At 49.5% G+C, this 15746-nt stretch overlaps 1 protein-coding gene across 5 annotated transcripts in view; it reads right to left on the bottom strand.

Annotated features, from left to right (window-relative positions):
• TLN2 (talin 2) overlaps positions 1-15746 on the bottom strand; it is a 481872-nt gene that overhangs the window by 74046 nt on the left and 392080 nt on the right. For all 5 annotated transcript variants that reach the window (XM_062206051.1, XM_062206049.1, XM_062206053.1 and 2 more), the window contains 4 exons: positions 6884-7024; positions 6267-6448; positions 4733-4865; positions 2403-2504 (listed from right to left, as the gene is read on the bottom strand). In XM_062206051.1, the coding sequence (XP_062062035.1) occupies positions 2403-2504; positions 4733-4865; positions 6267-6448; positions 6884-7024 (558 nt within the window). The remainder of the gene's footprint in view (positions 1-2402; positions 2505-4732; positions 4866-6266; positions 6449-6883; positions 7025-15746) is intronic.

The following is a 15746-nucleotide window of genomic DNA, read 5'->3' as shown; positions in this document are numbered from 1 at the left end:
GTGCAGGTGGGGCCTGGGAACATGCGTTTCCCATCACCTCCAGGTGATGCTGGGCTGGGACCTGTGATGTAAGGAGGTAGGGGAAGCAATGTGGCGATTCAAACTCAGTCCCGGCCCTGGGTACAGCAGGCCCATCGCTCAGTGTCGCCAAGACTTTTCTTTTGGAAGGTGGGAGACTGATTTAGCCAGAGGGCCCAGAGTCAATTTCTAAGTCAAGTGACATAAAGATGCTGGTTTTCTCTTGATGTTACCCATGAACGTCAGAGTCATGCTTTGTGCTAAGCACGTGCCCGCAGAGACAGGAGCACTGCCCCCAAAGATGGCCAGGACACGTTCCTGTGAGACTTGGAATCAAAAGCAACTGCTCCAACACGGTCTGGCTGCTCTGCCAAACTCAGTTTCTCCACGATGGGCAAAAAGGCCCCATCCTCCAGGCCTGTGCCTCTCCCACTTCTCAAACCTCTTTATATGCAGGCAGACAAAACCTTGTCTTTAAAATTTTTAAAAATCTATTTTGTTTGTTTGAAAGACACACAACCGGCCGGCGCCGTGGCTTAACAGGCTAATCCTCCGCCTTGCGGCGCCGGCACACCGGGTTCTAGTCCTGGTTGGGGCGCCGGATTCTATCCCGGTTGCCCATCTTCCAGGCCAGCTCTCTGCTATGGCCTGGGAAGGCAGTGGAGGATGGCCCAAGTGCTTGGGCCCTGCACCCGCATGGGAGACCAGGAGAAGCACCTGGCTTCTGGCTTCGGATCAGTGAGATGTGCCGGCCGCAGCGGCCATTGGAGGGTGAACCAGCAGCGAAAAGGAAGACCTTTCTCTCTCTCTCTCTCACTATCCACTCTGCCTGTCAAAAAAAAAAAAGACACACAACCATCCACCCATACGCACACATGCACAACACACGCACACATCGATTTCTCACCTGCTAGTTCACTCCACAAGTGCCCACAATCACTGGGGCTGGGCCAAGCTAAGGCCACGAGCTGGAGACTTAATGTGAGTCTCCCACATGGGTGGCAAGAACTCCAGCATTTCAGTTATTGCCTACTGCCTCCCAGGGCACACATCAGCAGGAAGCCGGAGGCGGCAGCAAAGCCGGGCCTGGAATCTAGGCAATCTGATACGGTGTGTGGGCATCCCAAGGGGCAGCTTCATTGCTGCATCCAGTGTTTGCTCCTGTTTTCTAATTATAAAGGAACTCAGTTGAAAAATAAAATTTTGTACATATGAAAAGGCAGATACACACTGGCCATGTTCAATCTCCAAAACCCCTCCTCAGAACCAGCAGGAAGCTCAGCAGTGCTGGGGCTATTCTGTAATCTGAAGAAGCAAGAACATTGATTTTGTAAAATCAATACCTGCGGAGAGGACTCTGGCTACCGTCTTTCTCGATGTGCACACCGATGCTGGCAGCTGCACTGGTGACTGCCGGGAAACCCTGGTGGCTTTTAAAATGTACTTGGTGGCCTCTCCCTCTGGAGGCACAGGCTGTATGAGAATCCAGCTTTCCTGGAAGGATTTTCAAAGTGAACAAGACATCATCTGGTGGGGGCTGGTGCTGTGGTGTAGTAGGCTAAGCCTCTGCCCGCGGTGCCAGTTTGAGTCCCGGCTGCTCCTCTTCCAATCTGGCTCTCTGCTATGGCCTGGGAAAGCAGTGGAATATGGCCCAAGTGCTTGGGCCCCTGCACTGACATGGGAGACCTAGAAGAAGCTCCTGGCTTCTGATTGACCCAGCTCCAGCTGTTGCTGCCATCTGGGGAGTGAACCAGAGGATGGAAGACCCCTCTGTCTCTCCTCTCTGTAACTCAGTCTCTCAAATAAATATATCTTAAAAAAAAAAAAAATCAGCTGGCACCTCCTACAATGTGGGACGGAACCTCAGAGAAATGACTCCTTTGGAGTGACTATGGTGGGTGGGGCAGCCAAGTCTGCAAGCTCACCTGCTCCTAAATACACTGGGTCAGAAACCACAGGAGGACAATATACCCTTCAACACACAGGAAGGGGGCTGGCTGGTCAGCCAGCCAGCAAGGAAAGGTGGAAGACTCCAGGCAGGGACTGTCAGTTTCAGGTACCAACTTCTTTCAGCCAAGGTCAAGAGCAGCTGATGACTCTAAAGTTCCTGTTGCCTAAAGGGTCGGGCCCACAACCCGAGAAATTTTACTACTGCTTCATCTCGACCCTAGGGGAAGTCAGATCGTGAAGTGGTCATCTTTGGAGAAATGGCCAGAGGGAGCTGAGTGCCATCTTCTGCAGCTTGAGCCAGCCCTGACCTGGGCATGGCACTGGGCATGGCCATCTTTCAGGACTAACAACAACAAAACAGGGAGATACCTCTGTCACACACACACATGCACACACACACAGGCTCTCAGCAGCAGCCTCTAGGTGCCCATTACCTTATGTCCCAGCTGAGCTGCCTCTCCCCGAGCCGCTGTGGCAATGGGATCGATGAGGTGCCCGATTTCCTGGACCACCGAAGTCAGCTGTTCCTGCAGGGCCTGATAAGGAGAGAATGGTCAAGTTCATCTGACACCAGCTCCCCACAAAGCCGCCCCGATTTCAAAAGGCCCACGGGCAAGATGAGGGAGGCCACACGGACCCAGCCACCAGTGGCTAGATGCACACCACTGAGTGGCTGCTCCGTGCCTTTCTCGGTGATGCCCTAACTCCCCTCCCTGAGCTGGACTCCTCTATCACTCCTCCCAGGAGACATGAGGCGAGCCCCAGAAATGCTTTTCCTGCTGGCTCCTGGCTCCTGCCACCCTGCCAACTGAGGCTCCTGGCATCTTTCCCTGGAGCTATTCAGCAGTTACTGGAAATGTGGAGCAGCCATGGCTTTCCAAGAAGGAAAGAAAACTCGGTCCAAATGCAGGCACATAACTGGGGTCTGAGGAGCATCCAGGCTGCTGCGTTCTCAGAACTTAAGGTGAGGGGAAAGGAGGGCGACTTAAAAATGAGATCAGTCTCTGAAGGCAGGGCTGCTTCCCCAGGGGAGACGCCTACTGAGCTCAGCTTAGACACCTGCACATTGCACCTGGTGGTATGCATACAAATACCGAAAATGACACCCTAAGGCACTGCTTCTCAGATCTGCGAGATGTCAACTTCTCAAGACTATGAACCAGTAGTGGGACAGATCCCATCCCTCTGTAGCAATCTTCTTAGGAGCTTTGCTCGACAGACTCGGGGCTGGCACACCCTAGCACGGGACACTGGAGCTCTGCACACACCAGGGTGGAAGTAGGAGACTCCCAACAAAGCGACAATGTCCTACTCATCAGAACTGAGAATCTAACCCTTGCTCCTTCCCCAGAAAACAACACTGCATGTGGGCTGCAGATCTCTGGGCAGAGGTTACTCAATGACAGGAACGTATAAATATGCAAACTTAAAAACAAAGACTAGGAAAAGAAAAGCAGAAAGAGTGAGAGAGAGTGAGATGGGGGTAGACAGAAATTTCCAAACAGTCTGACAATGTCATTTAGTTCATGACTTGTTATCTTCACATTCATAGTGTGATTACAGTCAAGCACGCAAGACTATTCTAGCAGGGTTGCTTTATTATGGATGCTTTGCTAAATTAAGTATGGCAAAATCAGCACAATTAAAGGGGAGGATTCACTTCCCAGTGAGAAAATCAAGAAAGAAGATCCACTTGCTCCTCTCTTCTTGGACTTAGGGTAGTGGCAGGGAAGCTAGAGTGTAACAGTGCTGTTAATAAGAGTGAGAATTATCAAATCTGTCCTGTGTAACTGCAGCACATTTTGCTTTGTAAGGCATTAAGAAAAAACTTAACAGTGGTTTTGAGCTTCAATAATAACCACAAAACTGCTAAACCTAACTAAAGAAAGAGATACACTCCACACTATGAGATACTAACCCTGGTCAACTTCAGAAATGTCCTGTCTACCCAGGGGATGCTTTTTCTGGTTCTTAGTATCAACAAGAAGCCTCAGATGTCGAGAGTGACTTGGGACTTAGAATCTTCTTTTTGTCTGTCAAACTGAAGGGAACCCTAAAACTTGGCAAAGAAATAGTCCTGCTCTTTGTTGAAGTTCCTGGAGACAGTGTCCAAAGCTCCTGGGTAATGGATTCATGGGCAGTATGGCAAACATCAGCAACTAGCCCACACACACTCACTACCCACCATCGGGCACCAGGCTCTGTGCTTCAATAGAGGAAGGAGGGTGAACCAAGAGGCTCTGCATAGGTAACAGAAAAAAACCCCAAGACAAAAGCAGGAAAATTCTATTCCAAACTTTGGAATGGAAAGGACAAAGGGCTCTAAATTAGTAACTGAATGCAAAAGATTAAGTTGGAATTCTTTACTTCTGTGTGGACCAAATGCATTATCAGAGTTTAGTGCCACGCTTACCCACTGATGACAGCAGAAAAACATTTGAAATTTACATGTGCTGGCTGGCTTACTGAGGTGTTAAACTGCATATGGCAACTGTGCCTTACCCACACACTCTAAATGACCCACATGTGGGGAATCTCCCCCATATTTCAGCCACACCCTCATACCAGGTGTATTCCCTCCCTAATCTCACCATCTGTGCTATCCTTCCAAGACCTTTCTAGCATGGTCCCCAAGGGAAGGTTGTCCAATAAGCAAACTCCAGCATCAGAAACATTTTGGCCCCACTCATTCAGCCTCCCTAAACCTGACACTGAGATTCTTCAGCACTCAGTGCTTCTGAGCCATCCCAGAGCCCCAGTTTACCTCCACAGAGATGTCGTCCCTCGTGGCCAGGCTCTGGCTGACAGCTGCCAATGAGGCTTGCTCGATGTCCCGGATGCACCGGTTGATGCCATCGATGGAATAGTCGCACTCTCTCTGTCCAGGGGCCTTGTCCCTGGAAGGGACAGTGGGAGTCAAACACAGGCTCCACAGGGCTCAAGTCCCACAACCTGCCGCAGCAATGGTGGGCCAGGAGCCCCTGTCCATTTCACACACCACTCAGTCACCTTATTTAAAGAGTGAATCCCTGATCCTTGCTGGGCCATGCCTGGCTGTGTAGTCCATACATTTCTCCACAGTTGAAATAACTCCACTTACTTCTTGTGTAAAAGACATGGTGCTGCCCTCCACCTCATGCTATGCCAGGCAACTCTAAAAAGCAATCTGGACTTGGGTTCTACATCCACTGACTTAAGCCCAGATCCTTACATTTAGAAAAAGGTCAAAGCTATTTACAGCACAAACTTACTATGTTCTCCATGTTACGAAGTAATCACAAAGTCCTGAGTTATGACAGGAGTTAAAAATATTTATATTTGTCTTTGCAAGGCATTAAGAAAAAAGATAATAGCAGTTTTGAGTTTCAAAAATGACCATGAAACTAAATATAACTAAGGGAAGAGGTACATGGCACAGTGTGAGATACTAACTTTGGTCAACTTCAGAGAAGTTCCATCTACTCAAGGATGCTTTTTTAGGCTCCTACTGTCACCAAGAAGGTCAGAGACACCTAGAGCTACTGTAAGCACTAGAATATTCTTTCTTATAAAGATTTATTTACTTCAAAGGCAGAGAGAGGGACTGCCAGAGTTACAGAGACAGACAGACAGAGGGAGAGAAAGGCCTTCCATCTCCTGCTTCACTCCCCAAATGGCCACAAAGGCTATGGCTGAGCCAGGCCAAAGTCAGCAGTTTCATCCAGGTCTCCCACAAGGGGGCAGGGGCCCAAGGACTTGGGACTATCCTCTGTTTCCTTTCCAGGCATGTTAGCAGGGAGCTGGGTTGGAGGTTGAGCAGCCAGTACTTGAACCAGTACTCATATGGGATGCTGGTGTTGCAGGCAGTGGCTTAACCCACCATGCCACAATGCCAGCCCGAAGATCATTCTTTTTGTCTTATTATTCAACTAAAGGAAACCCCAAATCTTGTTAAGTAAATGGTCACTCACGCTCTCTGCCTTAGTTCCTAAGGATACGCAATGCGGTAAAACTGATGGCTTTGTCTAGAGAGAGCCTGAGTATGTCTTGGGGAATGCCATATAAATCCTTTTGGATGTTTTTTGACAGTAAAATGGAAACACTAGCAGAAAACAAGGTTGTTGTGATGATTAAATAGGCTGTTACAGGTAAAGTGCAGGGCTGTGGTAAGTGCTTGAATTTGCTATTACTGTTGTGACCACTGGTGTCCAAGAGATAGAGACGTGATGAAGATAATGATCAACAATGTTACTATTGAATGAAAAGTGCTTATCCCATTCCTATGGAGGCTTGGAGCAATCTCCAGAGGGGAAACTGACCTGATAGACGTGATGAGACTCTTGATGGAGTCGGACACGGTGTGGGAGTGTCCAGCGAGCACAGACCAGGTGGGTGGGTCTTTTGGGTTGATGGCCAGAGAGCGGGCGGTGCGGATGAGGTATGAAGAGCTCTCCAGCATGGTCTTGGCTGAGACCAGGATGGGTTCCTGTGCCTGGGAGCCCTAAGATCAAACAACAGAGGGGTCACAGGCAGGGTGCACAGACACGAGTGAACGAGTTGGGCACTAGAAAGTCTTCTTCTTTGCCAAGTCACCACCTCTGCCCTCTGGAAGGAGACACAGAAAGCAGTGAACCGTGGAGTCGGGCTTCCACAGAGCCTGGATGGTGGCGAGCTGGATGGACATTCACTCCTCCAGCAGCATTTAAAAGTGTGGCACGTTCCAAGAAAGACTCAACTCCAGACCTGTGCACAGAATTCAACATAGAAAGCTAGGATGCTATCTCCCAAGAAATGTATGGTTGCTGAGACTCAAACTCTGTGCTTGCAACATCCATAAGAGGGACAGTAGCCTACGTAACGAGACAGCCGGCTTAAACTGCCCGCACTCATTCTGCCCCATACAGAGTCTGCTGCCATCACTGCAGAGACTCCCTACCTCCGAGCTGATCTGCGCGGGAACACTGACAAACTCAGGGTTCGAGGCGAACGCCGCCAGGTTCTCCACGGCCTCGATCAACGGTGCGGTGGCAACACGACACTTATTGCGGTTGTCTTCAGAGAAGTCCCCATCCAGGGCCTGCAGGGGAGAAGACGTGGAGACCTCACTGCACCGAGAAGCAGAAATCACCCCGGAACCACATAAGTCTCCTCCCAGTGAAGGAGGGAGGTTCAATGGCAGTACAGGAAAATGGTGCATTTACAAACAATCGGGAAGACGCAACGGGAGAAATCGCTGCCATCAAGCAGAGGGGCCCTGCTGGCTGCCCTAAGACGTGGATGTGTAGCTCATGGGACTGCAGGCTTCTCGGTCAGTACCCACCCCCACCGACGCACAGGACGCAGCAGCAGCTCCTCACTCCCTCCAAACCTGTTTTGCTGAACCATTCCTTCCTTACCCGAGGGTCAATAATCCTGGGCTTCCTCTCCTCCAGTTTTACTCAGAGTAGGTCTATGCCCTCCTGAATAATGAGAATGCTTCCCACTGTGTGACGCTGTATCTGGACGTCCCTGAATGCATCGAGGTTTGGCTGGTCTGACTGCCGTTTTCAAACAAACATGACAGACCCCAATGGCATGGAGTAGACTAGAATTACTGCCCTCATCGCAGGAGTAAATCTTGCACACGTGGTATATATTTAAAAGGCCAGACACAAAATAGTGCCTGCTATACCATTCCATCAGCATAAAATACAAACACAGGTGGTGCTCCTCTACAGTGTTGAAAATCAGGCCATTCTCTGTTGTAGGGAAGATGACAGGGAGCGCTGGGGGGGTGGGCAGGTGGGCTTCTAAGTGCTAATTGTAAGTACCATTCTGTTTTTTCACCAGCTATGGTTTCCAAGGTATGTTCAGCCTGAAAAACTTAACTGAGCTCTACATATGATTTTTTTTACCTCTATGTATTCTTTTTAAAAATTTATTTTATTTTATTTTATTTGAAAGGCAGATTGACAAAGAGAGAGGGAGTTACAGAGAGAGAAAGATCTTCCATCTACTGGTTCACTCCCCAAATGGCCATGGTGGTCAGGGCTAGGCTGGCAGAAGCCAGAAGCCAAGAACTCTACCTGGGTCTCTTACATGGGTGTCAGTGGTCCAATTACTCAAGCCATCACCTGTTACCTTCCTGGGCACATTAGCACGGAGCTGCATCAGAAGTGGAGCAGCCAGGACTCAAACAGATGCTCTTACATTGGGTACAGGGGATACAGGTGGTGGCTTAACCCACTGCAGCAGCCCCCTCTATTTATCTAGTGCATCATAATTAAAACAAAATTAGCAGTAGCTAACATTGGCATCAAGTGATGAGCTGTATGGCTGATAAACAGTGGGGATGGATGAGAATTCAGGATCGTGGGCTATGCTCTGCAACGGCAGGCTTCCTCAGTAAGGGTTAACACTTATATCCAAGGTTGCTCAACCCAGGGCTCCGCCTCCTGAAGACCAAGACTGTTAGAGCCAACAGCCTGTGACCCAGCAACAGCACCCCGCCTCCAGGCCAAGGGCTACATGGACAAGACAGCTACATTTGCATAACACAAACATCCTTGCTAGATGACCAATTCAGCTTTTAACTTAATCCTCATGAGCAATATATAAAAGCCAATTTAGGCAATGAGAGAATGAAAAACCAAAGGCAGTGACCCAGCAAACTGGGTCTGAGATGGGAGCATTTCTGCAAGAGGAGACAAGCACGGTCGGCTTGAAGGCTATTTCTCAATAATAACTACATTCCAATCAAGCCTTGGCAATGTGGGGTAATAATTACACATCCACAATGCTAAATTTCCAGTGGAATTCTCATGAGCCTGGCTAATTCGCCATCTTTGCTAATGCAGTGCCTGCAATGGCACAGGCCCTTCCCCCACCAGACACGCACTGACCCTACCCTCACCTCTCTGACTCCAACATTCTTCCAGGCCTGATGGAAACCTTACATGCTGCCACTCCTGGCTCCTGGCTCCAGCCTCATTTTTTTTTAAGATTTATTTACTTATTTGAAAGGTAGGGGGGGGGAGGGAGAGGGAGAAGGAGAGGGAGAGGCCTTTCATCTATCTATCTACCTGTTCACTCCCCAAAAGCCCTCAATACCCAAGGGTTAGGCTAGGCCATGCCAAAGCAAGGAGCTGGGAAGTCCATCCAGGTCTCCCATCTGGATGGCAGGAACTCAAGGACTTGGGCCATTATGTCCTGCCTTCCAGGTACTTCAGCAGGAAGCTGGAGCAGAAGTGTGCAGCAGCTGGGACTCTGCCCTCAAACACCTGCCCCTATACAACCTGATTTCTAACTGCCAATGATGCTTTTAGCAAATGTTGATTCATGCTGCTGGCACTGGTGGTGCACAAGAGACCCAGACGCAGGCCTCCAGTCTCTCTGCACTACTGACATCATTTCTTGACTGGCCCACACCAGGCTGCAGAGCCACATGGGAATTCCAGAGGGAGGCAGAGTGGTCACCACCTGGCAGGAGCCTGACATAAGTGGTCTAAGCACAGGCGAATGAGTGAAGCAGGCAGACAAGAGAGTTCTCAAGTGCAGGGCACTCACCCCACTCTGCCACTGGCTGGGTGATTTCTGCCAGCCACACCACTTCAGTGGGACAACACAGCTTCCAGCTCCACCAGAGATGTTGAGTTCCCCTTGCCACTTCCCATCCTCCCTGCCTCTGATCTCTCCCCATTCCTACTACCCACAACCCTCTCAGTTTTTCAGGCACGAGGGCACTGGAGCAAGCCACCAGTTCATCAATGAACTTAAATAGAAAAGGTAACAACCTGGGGTACATCCCAAGCACTCATTCTCTAATTATGCAGTTTCATAAAGTGCACCAGTAGGTTGAAGAGATTAGGTGTACTTTTTGAGCACAGTTTCTTAAAAAAAAGTGACATTTCCTGTGCCCCATTGCCATGGCTGGTACAACAATGAGAATGTCAAGTTATGCTCACTGCTGTACTCCCATTTTCAACCAGAAAGACCTATTTCCTCCCAAAGATGCTTTTGGCATCAGAAAGGATGGTTTGCACAGATACTATTTCACTTCTGAACGCTCCCTCCACAGAGCCAGGCTGAGCCACCCAAACACACAAAATTCTCCAATGTGCCCAAGGGTGAAACTTTAAGCAGGCTCAAAAGTTTCCTGGTGGTCATTCCTTGTTACAGAACGTCCAACAGGCCAGCCATAACGACAGGGGAAACCCACTAAGCCACACAATCCAGCCACCTCAGGACAAGGGTACTCCGGACCCCTGGGCCAGCTCCTCTGAGTGCTGTCAGCAAAATCTCACATTTGAGTATGCAATAATCAATATTTTTTGGGACCTCAAAGCAACCTTACAGATAATTTAATCCCCATCCCCAATTTTCCAGACAATAAAATCAGTACCTGGAAAGTGTCATGCATTGTCAAGGTCACCCCACCATTTACACCTCATGCCAAGACTCCTGGCTTCCCCCTCTTCTCCTACAGACCACAGATGAAGGCAACAAGAATAAAGCATCAGCATCCTCAGAACAATTTTTTCCTCATTTTTCTTGCAAAGAAACTGACTCTAGCAATGCCAACCCAAAGATGACCAAGAAAACCTACTCACAGCCAAGTCACACTGGATTACTGAGAGCGGCCTCGGACGTCTGCGGCGCGCACTGGAAGGGCTCCATGGCAGAGCCCTGAGCTCAAACTCCGCCGAGAGGGACAAGGCCAAACTTCAACTTCTCAGAAAAACAAAAGCTGGTGTTGCATAATTTCTGCTTGGCACCCAAACCTGAGTGACTGCACATTTAAAACAACATTCCATTCCATGCATCTGATTCAAGGCTAGGTAATGAGCTGACCCAAGACAGAAATGCTGGCTAACGCACAGGTGGTGGTCAGCAGAGTGAGGTCAGCCATGGCTAGGGGTGGTGTCCTTACCCACCTGGAATTTAGAACCATCTCTAGGAGTCAGCGGAGCTGCAAGAGTGTGCTCTTGTTGAGCTGCACTTTGGGGTTTTAAAGGATGCCATCGGTAGAGATTAAGATCATTGGATGCACACTTTGTCTATGGAGGCTGCTCACCTCCCTCCAGGTCATCTGCCTCCCTCCTTTCTGCCTGCACAGGTGTGGCTGCTGGGATTTGCACATGGGCATCTTCGTTAAAAGGAAAAACACTGGGCTAAGAAGTGTGCAGCCGAGAGTAAAATGCAGCGGCGAGGGCAGCTGTCCTAAGTATTGAGGGAATTAAATATTCATTTTTCTGTTTGACAGGATACTCTACCATCCCTTCCAAACAGGAAATCTATTCAGTACATAGCACAGCATGTGGGGTGAAATGACCTTTGTAGCGTTTGCTGATTAGAAAATTAAAAACAAAGCTCAGAACTCCTGGTCAATCCTGCCACAGAAAGCCAACTGAAAAGCCAGGCACGCAGTGACAAGTTAGGGCCAGGGTGTTCGCTTCTATCGCTCCTGCATCGCTCCCGATCCCAGGGTGCTCCCGGGAGACGGGCCTTTATCTTCTGCACATCGCAGCCACTCTCCATCCTTCCTCTGATGTTTCTGCACAGGCCTATCTTTGAGGCCATCACAAGAGCTCATTTGCTGCAGAGAACTGCAGAGGGTTTGACACTGTGAGCAGAATCTGAAGAGAAAATGAGATCTGAATAGAGATGCTTTATAGAGAAATGGGTCAGGATTTAAAACCAAGCAGGTGGTAGCAAAGGAAGAGCTCCGGGAATGCCTACGGAATAAACAGCTTCTCCACCTTTTTCTTTCCTGAGTCCATATCTAAATCTTTAATGAAGAGAAAAGCACTCACGTTAACTGAGCTAAGTGCGTGACGCAGCACCCACCAGTGACGTCACCGCTTTCAACCACACCCGCATGGCTCTTCCTTCATCTGCCTCCTCCAAACTGACACACAGGAATCCTCGCAAACGTGGCTGGGTCTGTCTCCCCAGCCTGCAGAGAAGAATCAGGTTCTCTGCCCCAGAGTGGAACAGCATGATAGCTGCACGCTCGGTCGAAGAGGACAACCTTCCCCGCTACAGGAGGACCGGTCTTCGGTCAAGGGCATACGGGTAGCTGCACTCCCCTGCTAGAACCTCCAAACAAGCTCTCAAAAAGCGTTAACACCAGTGCAGCCACCCGCCGACGCCTGCCCCAGCAGCGGTCGGCTTCACACAGGACTCGGAGCTTGCTTCTCGCGACAATGCTCCTTTGAGGCCCATGGAGAGTGGGTGCTGGGCTTCCTGCCTGGGGTCTGCTGTCCTGGCTGTGCCTGTCTGTCCACAGCTGCCTGCTGCCTGCTGGTTCCAGCTGAGGGCAGACTGTGATGGTGGTTTCACCATCCACTGAAAAAATGCTACAGCCCAGCCATTTCAATACTCTCTTTGCAAGTTAACCCCGCCTCTGACCCCAACTCTGCCCATGGACTTCAACCCCAAGATGACTTTGGGAGACACAGAATGCTCAATTTTTAGAAGTTGATGTTCTGGGGTCAGTGTTGTGCTGTAGCAGGTATTGGTGCTGGTTCCTATCCCAGCTGCTCTACTTCTATTTATTTATTTATTTTTTATTTTTTTCCTTTTTGACAGGCAGAGTGGACAATGAGAGAGAGAGAGAGAGACAGAGAGAAAGGTCTTCCTTTGCTGTTGGTTCACCCTCCAATGGCTGCCACAGCTAGCGCGCTGCGGCCGGCACACCGCGCTGATCCGATGGCAGGAGCCAGGTGCTTCTCCTGGTCTCCCACATAGGTAGCAGGGGCCCAAGGACTTGGGCCATCCTCCACTGCACTCCCTGGCCACAGCAGAGAGCTGCCCTGGAAGAGGGGCAACCGGGACAGAATCCGGCGCCCCAACCGGGACTAGAACCCGGTGTGCCGGCGCCACTAGGCGGAGGATTAGCCTGTTGAGCCACGGCGCCGGCTCAGCTGCTCTACTTCTAATCCAGCTCCCTGCTACTGTGCCTGGGAAAAGCAGCAGAGGATGGCCCAAGTACTTGGGCCCCTGCTACCTATGTGGGAGACCTGGATGAAGCCCCTGGATCCAGCCTGATCCAGCCCTGGGCTCTATGGCCATCTGGGGAGTGAACTAGCAGATGGAAACGATGTTTTTCTCTTTCTCTCTCTGTGTCTCTCATTCTCTCTGTCATGCTATCAAATAAATAAATAAATATTTTTTTTAAAGTTGATGTTCTGTCCACTATAAAGCAGATATCATTGAAGAGATTAAAATCACTTTTTAAAAAAAAGATTTATTTGAAAGTCAGAGTTACAGAGAGACAGAGAGAGACGGAGACATAGAGACAAAGAAAGATCTTCCATCTGCTAGTTATTCTCCAAATGGTTGCAACGGCCAGGGCAAGGCCATGTTGAAGTCAGGAGCGTCGTCTGGGTTTCCCACGTGGGTGGCAGGGGCCAAACACTTAAGTAATCTTCTACTGCTTTTTCAGGCTATTATCAGGGAGCTGGATTGGAAGTGGATTAGCTGCAATAGCAATCACTTTTAGGGGCTGGTGCTGTGGCGTAGCAGGTAAAGCTGCCACCTGCAGTGCCGGCATCCCTTTTGGGCATCGGTTCAGGTCCTGGCTGCTCCACTTCCGACCCAACTCTCTGCTCTGGCCTGGGAAAGCAGTAGAAGATGGCCCAAGTCCTTGGACCTCTTCACCTGTGTGGCAAGACCCGGAGGAAGCTCCTGGCTTTGGATATGCACTGCTCTGGCCGTTATGGCCAATTGGGGAGTGAAATAGTGGATGAAAGATCTCTCTCTCTTTGCCTCTCCATCTCTCTCTGTGTAACTCTGACTTTCAAATAAATAAATAAATAAATATTTTTTAAGAAAATCACTTTAAATAAAAGCATTGTAATTTCTCATTTCTGTCTCCCTCTGTTACTCTCTTGGTCCAGATATATCTAGTATAATGGTAGAGGGCTCAACCAGCCACTTGAAATCACCCCAAGTTAACATCCTAGGGTATAATTTTTTTTTTTTTTTGGACAGGCAGAGTTAGTGTGAGAGAAAGAGAGAGAGAGAAAGGTATTCCTTCCGTTGGTTCACTCTCCAATGGCCATTACAGCCGGCACACCGTGCCAATCTGAAGCCAGGAGCCAGGTGCTTCCTTCTGGTCTCCCATGCGGGTGCAGGGCCCAAGCACTTGGGCCATCTTCCACTGCCCTCCTGGGCCACAGCAGAGAACTGGCCTGGAAGAGGAGCAACCAGGACAGAATCTGGCACCCCAACCAGGACTAGAACCCTGGTGTGCTGGCACCGCAGGCGGAGGATTAGCTGCACCGGCCCATCGAAGGGTAATTCCAAAAGGTCACAGGTGGTTAAGAGGCCATTTGTGATGCCTATATCCCTTTATTGGAGTGCCTGGTATATGTCCTGGCTCCTCCACTTCTGATCCAGCCTCCTGCTAATGCACATCCTGGGATGTAACAGGTGACAGCTCAAGTCCTTGGGCCCCTGCCACCCACATGGGAAACTCAGGCTGATTTCTAAAGATTTATTTATTTCTATGAGAGTCAGAGTTTCACAGAGAGAGGAGATGCAGAGAGAGAGAGAGAGAGAGAGAGAGAGAGAGAGAGAGAGAGAGACTTCCATCTGATGGTTTACTCTCCAGCTGGAGCTGCGCCAATCCAAAACCAGGAGTCAGGAGCTTCTTTCGGGTCTCCCACATGGGTACAGGAGCCCAAGCACTTGGGCCATCTTCCACTGCTTTCCTAGGCCATAGCAGAGAGCTGGATTGGAAGTGGAGCAGCCAAGACTAGAACCGGTGCCCATATGGGATGCTGGCGCTTCAGGCCAGAGTGTTAACCCGCTGTGTCACAGCACCGGCTCCAAAACTCAGACTGATTTCTAGGTCCCTGGATTTGGCTTGGCTCAACCCTGGCATTCGTGAGTATTTGGGGAGTGAACTAGCAGATGGAAGATCTCTATCTCTGCCTTTCATATTAAGTGAAAATAAATAAAAATTTAAAGTGTTAATGGAAAATGGAATTAAAAGCATATTTTCTAATCCTCCGCCTTGCGGCGCCGGCACACTGGGTTCTAGTCCCGGTCGGGGCACCGATCCTGTCCCGGTTGCCCCTCTTCCAGGCCAGCTCTCTGCTGTGGCCAGGGAGTGCAGTGGAGGATGGCCCAAGTGCTTGGGCCCTGCAACCCATGGGAGACCAGGAGAAGCACCTGGCTCCTGCCATTGGATCAGCGTGGTGCGCCGGCCGCAGCGCGCTACCGCGGCGGCCATTGGAGGGTGAACCAACGGCGAAAGGAAGACCTTTCTCTCTGTCTCTCTCTCTCTCACTGTCCACTCTGCCTGTCAAAAATTAAAAAAAAAAAAAAAAAAAGAAATTGGAAAGACCTAAAGATACTTATACCAAAAAAAACCAAAAAAAAAAAAAAGCATATTTTGAAATATATGCATATGACTTATCTTCAAAAAGTTTATGGAAAACATTATAAAATGCATGAATTTTAAAATATTTTTTGCAGAAAACTAAATTTTTAAAAAATTATTTATTTATTTGAAAGGCAGAGAGACACAGAGAACTCCCATCCACTGGTTGATTCCCCAAATGCCCCCTACAGCTCCAGCAGCTCCAGGTCCAAGCTCAGAAACTCAATCCAGGTCTCCCACATGGGTGGCAGGAAAACAATCACTTAAGCCATCACCTGCTGCCTCCCTGGGCATTACCAGGAAGCTGGAATTGGAAGCACAGCCAGGATTTGAACCCAGGCATTCAGATACGGAATATGGATGTCCCAAGTAGCGTCTTAATCTCTGCATCAAACACCTGCCCTTAAACCAGTCTTCCCATCCCACTTTT

Source organism: Lepus europaeus, chromosome 11 (genome assembly GCF_033115175.1).
Source record: "Lepus europaeus isolate LE1 chromosome 11, mLepTim1.pri, whole genome shotgun sequence".
In the NCBI taxonomy this organism is placed as follows: domain Eukaryota; kingdom Metazoa; phylum Chordata; class Mammalia; order Lagomorpha; family Leporidae; genus Lepus; species Lepus europaeus.
The sequence above is the reverse complement of the archived record's forward strand: the minus strand, read 5'-3'. Positions and strand labels throughout refer to the sequence as shown.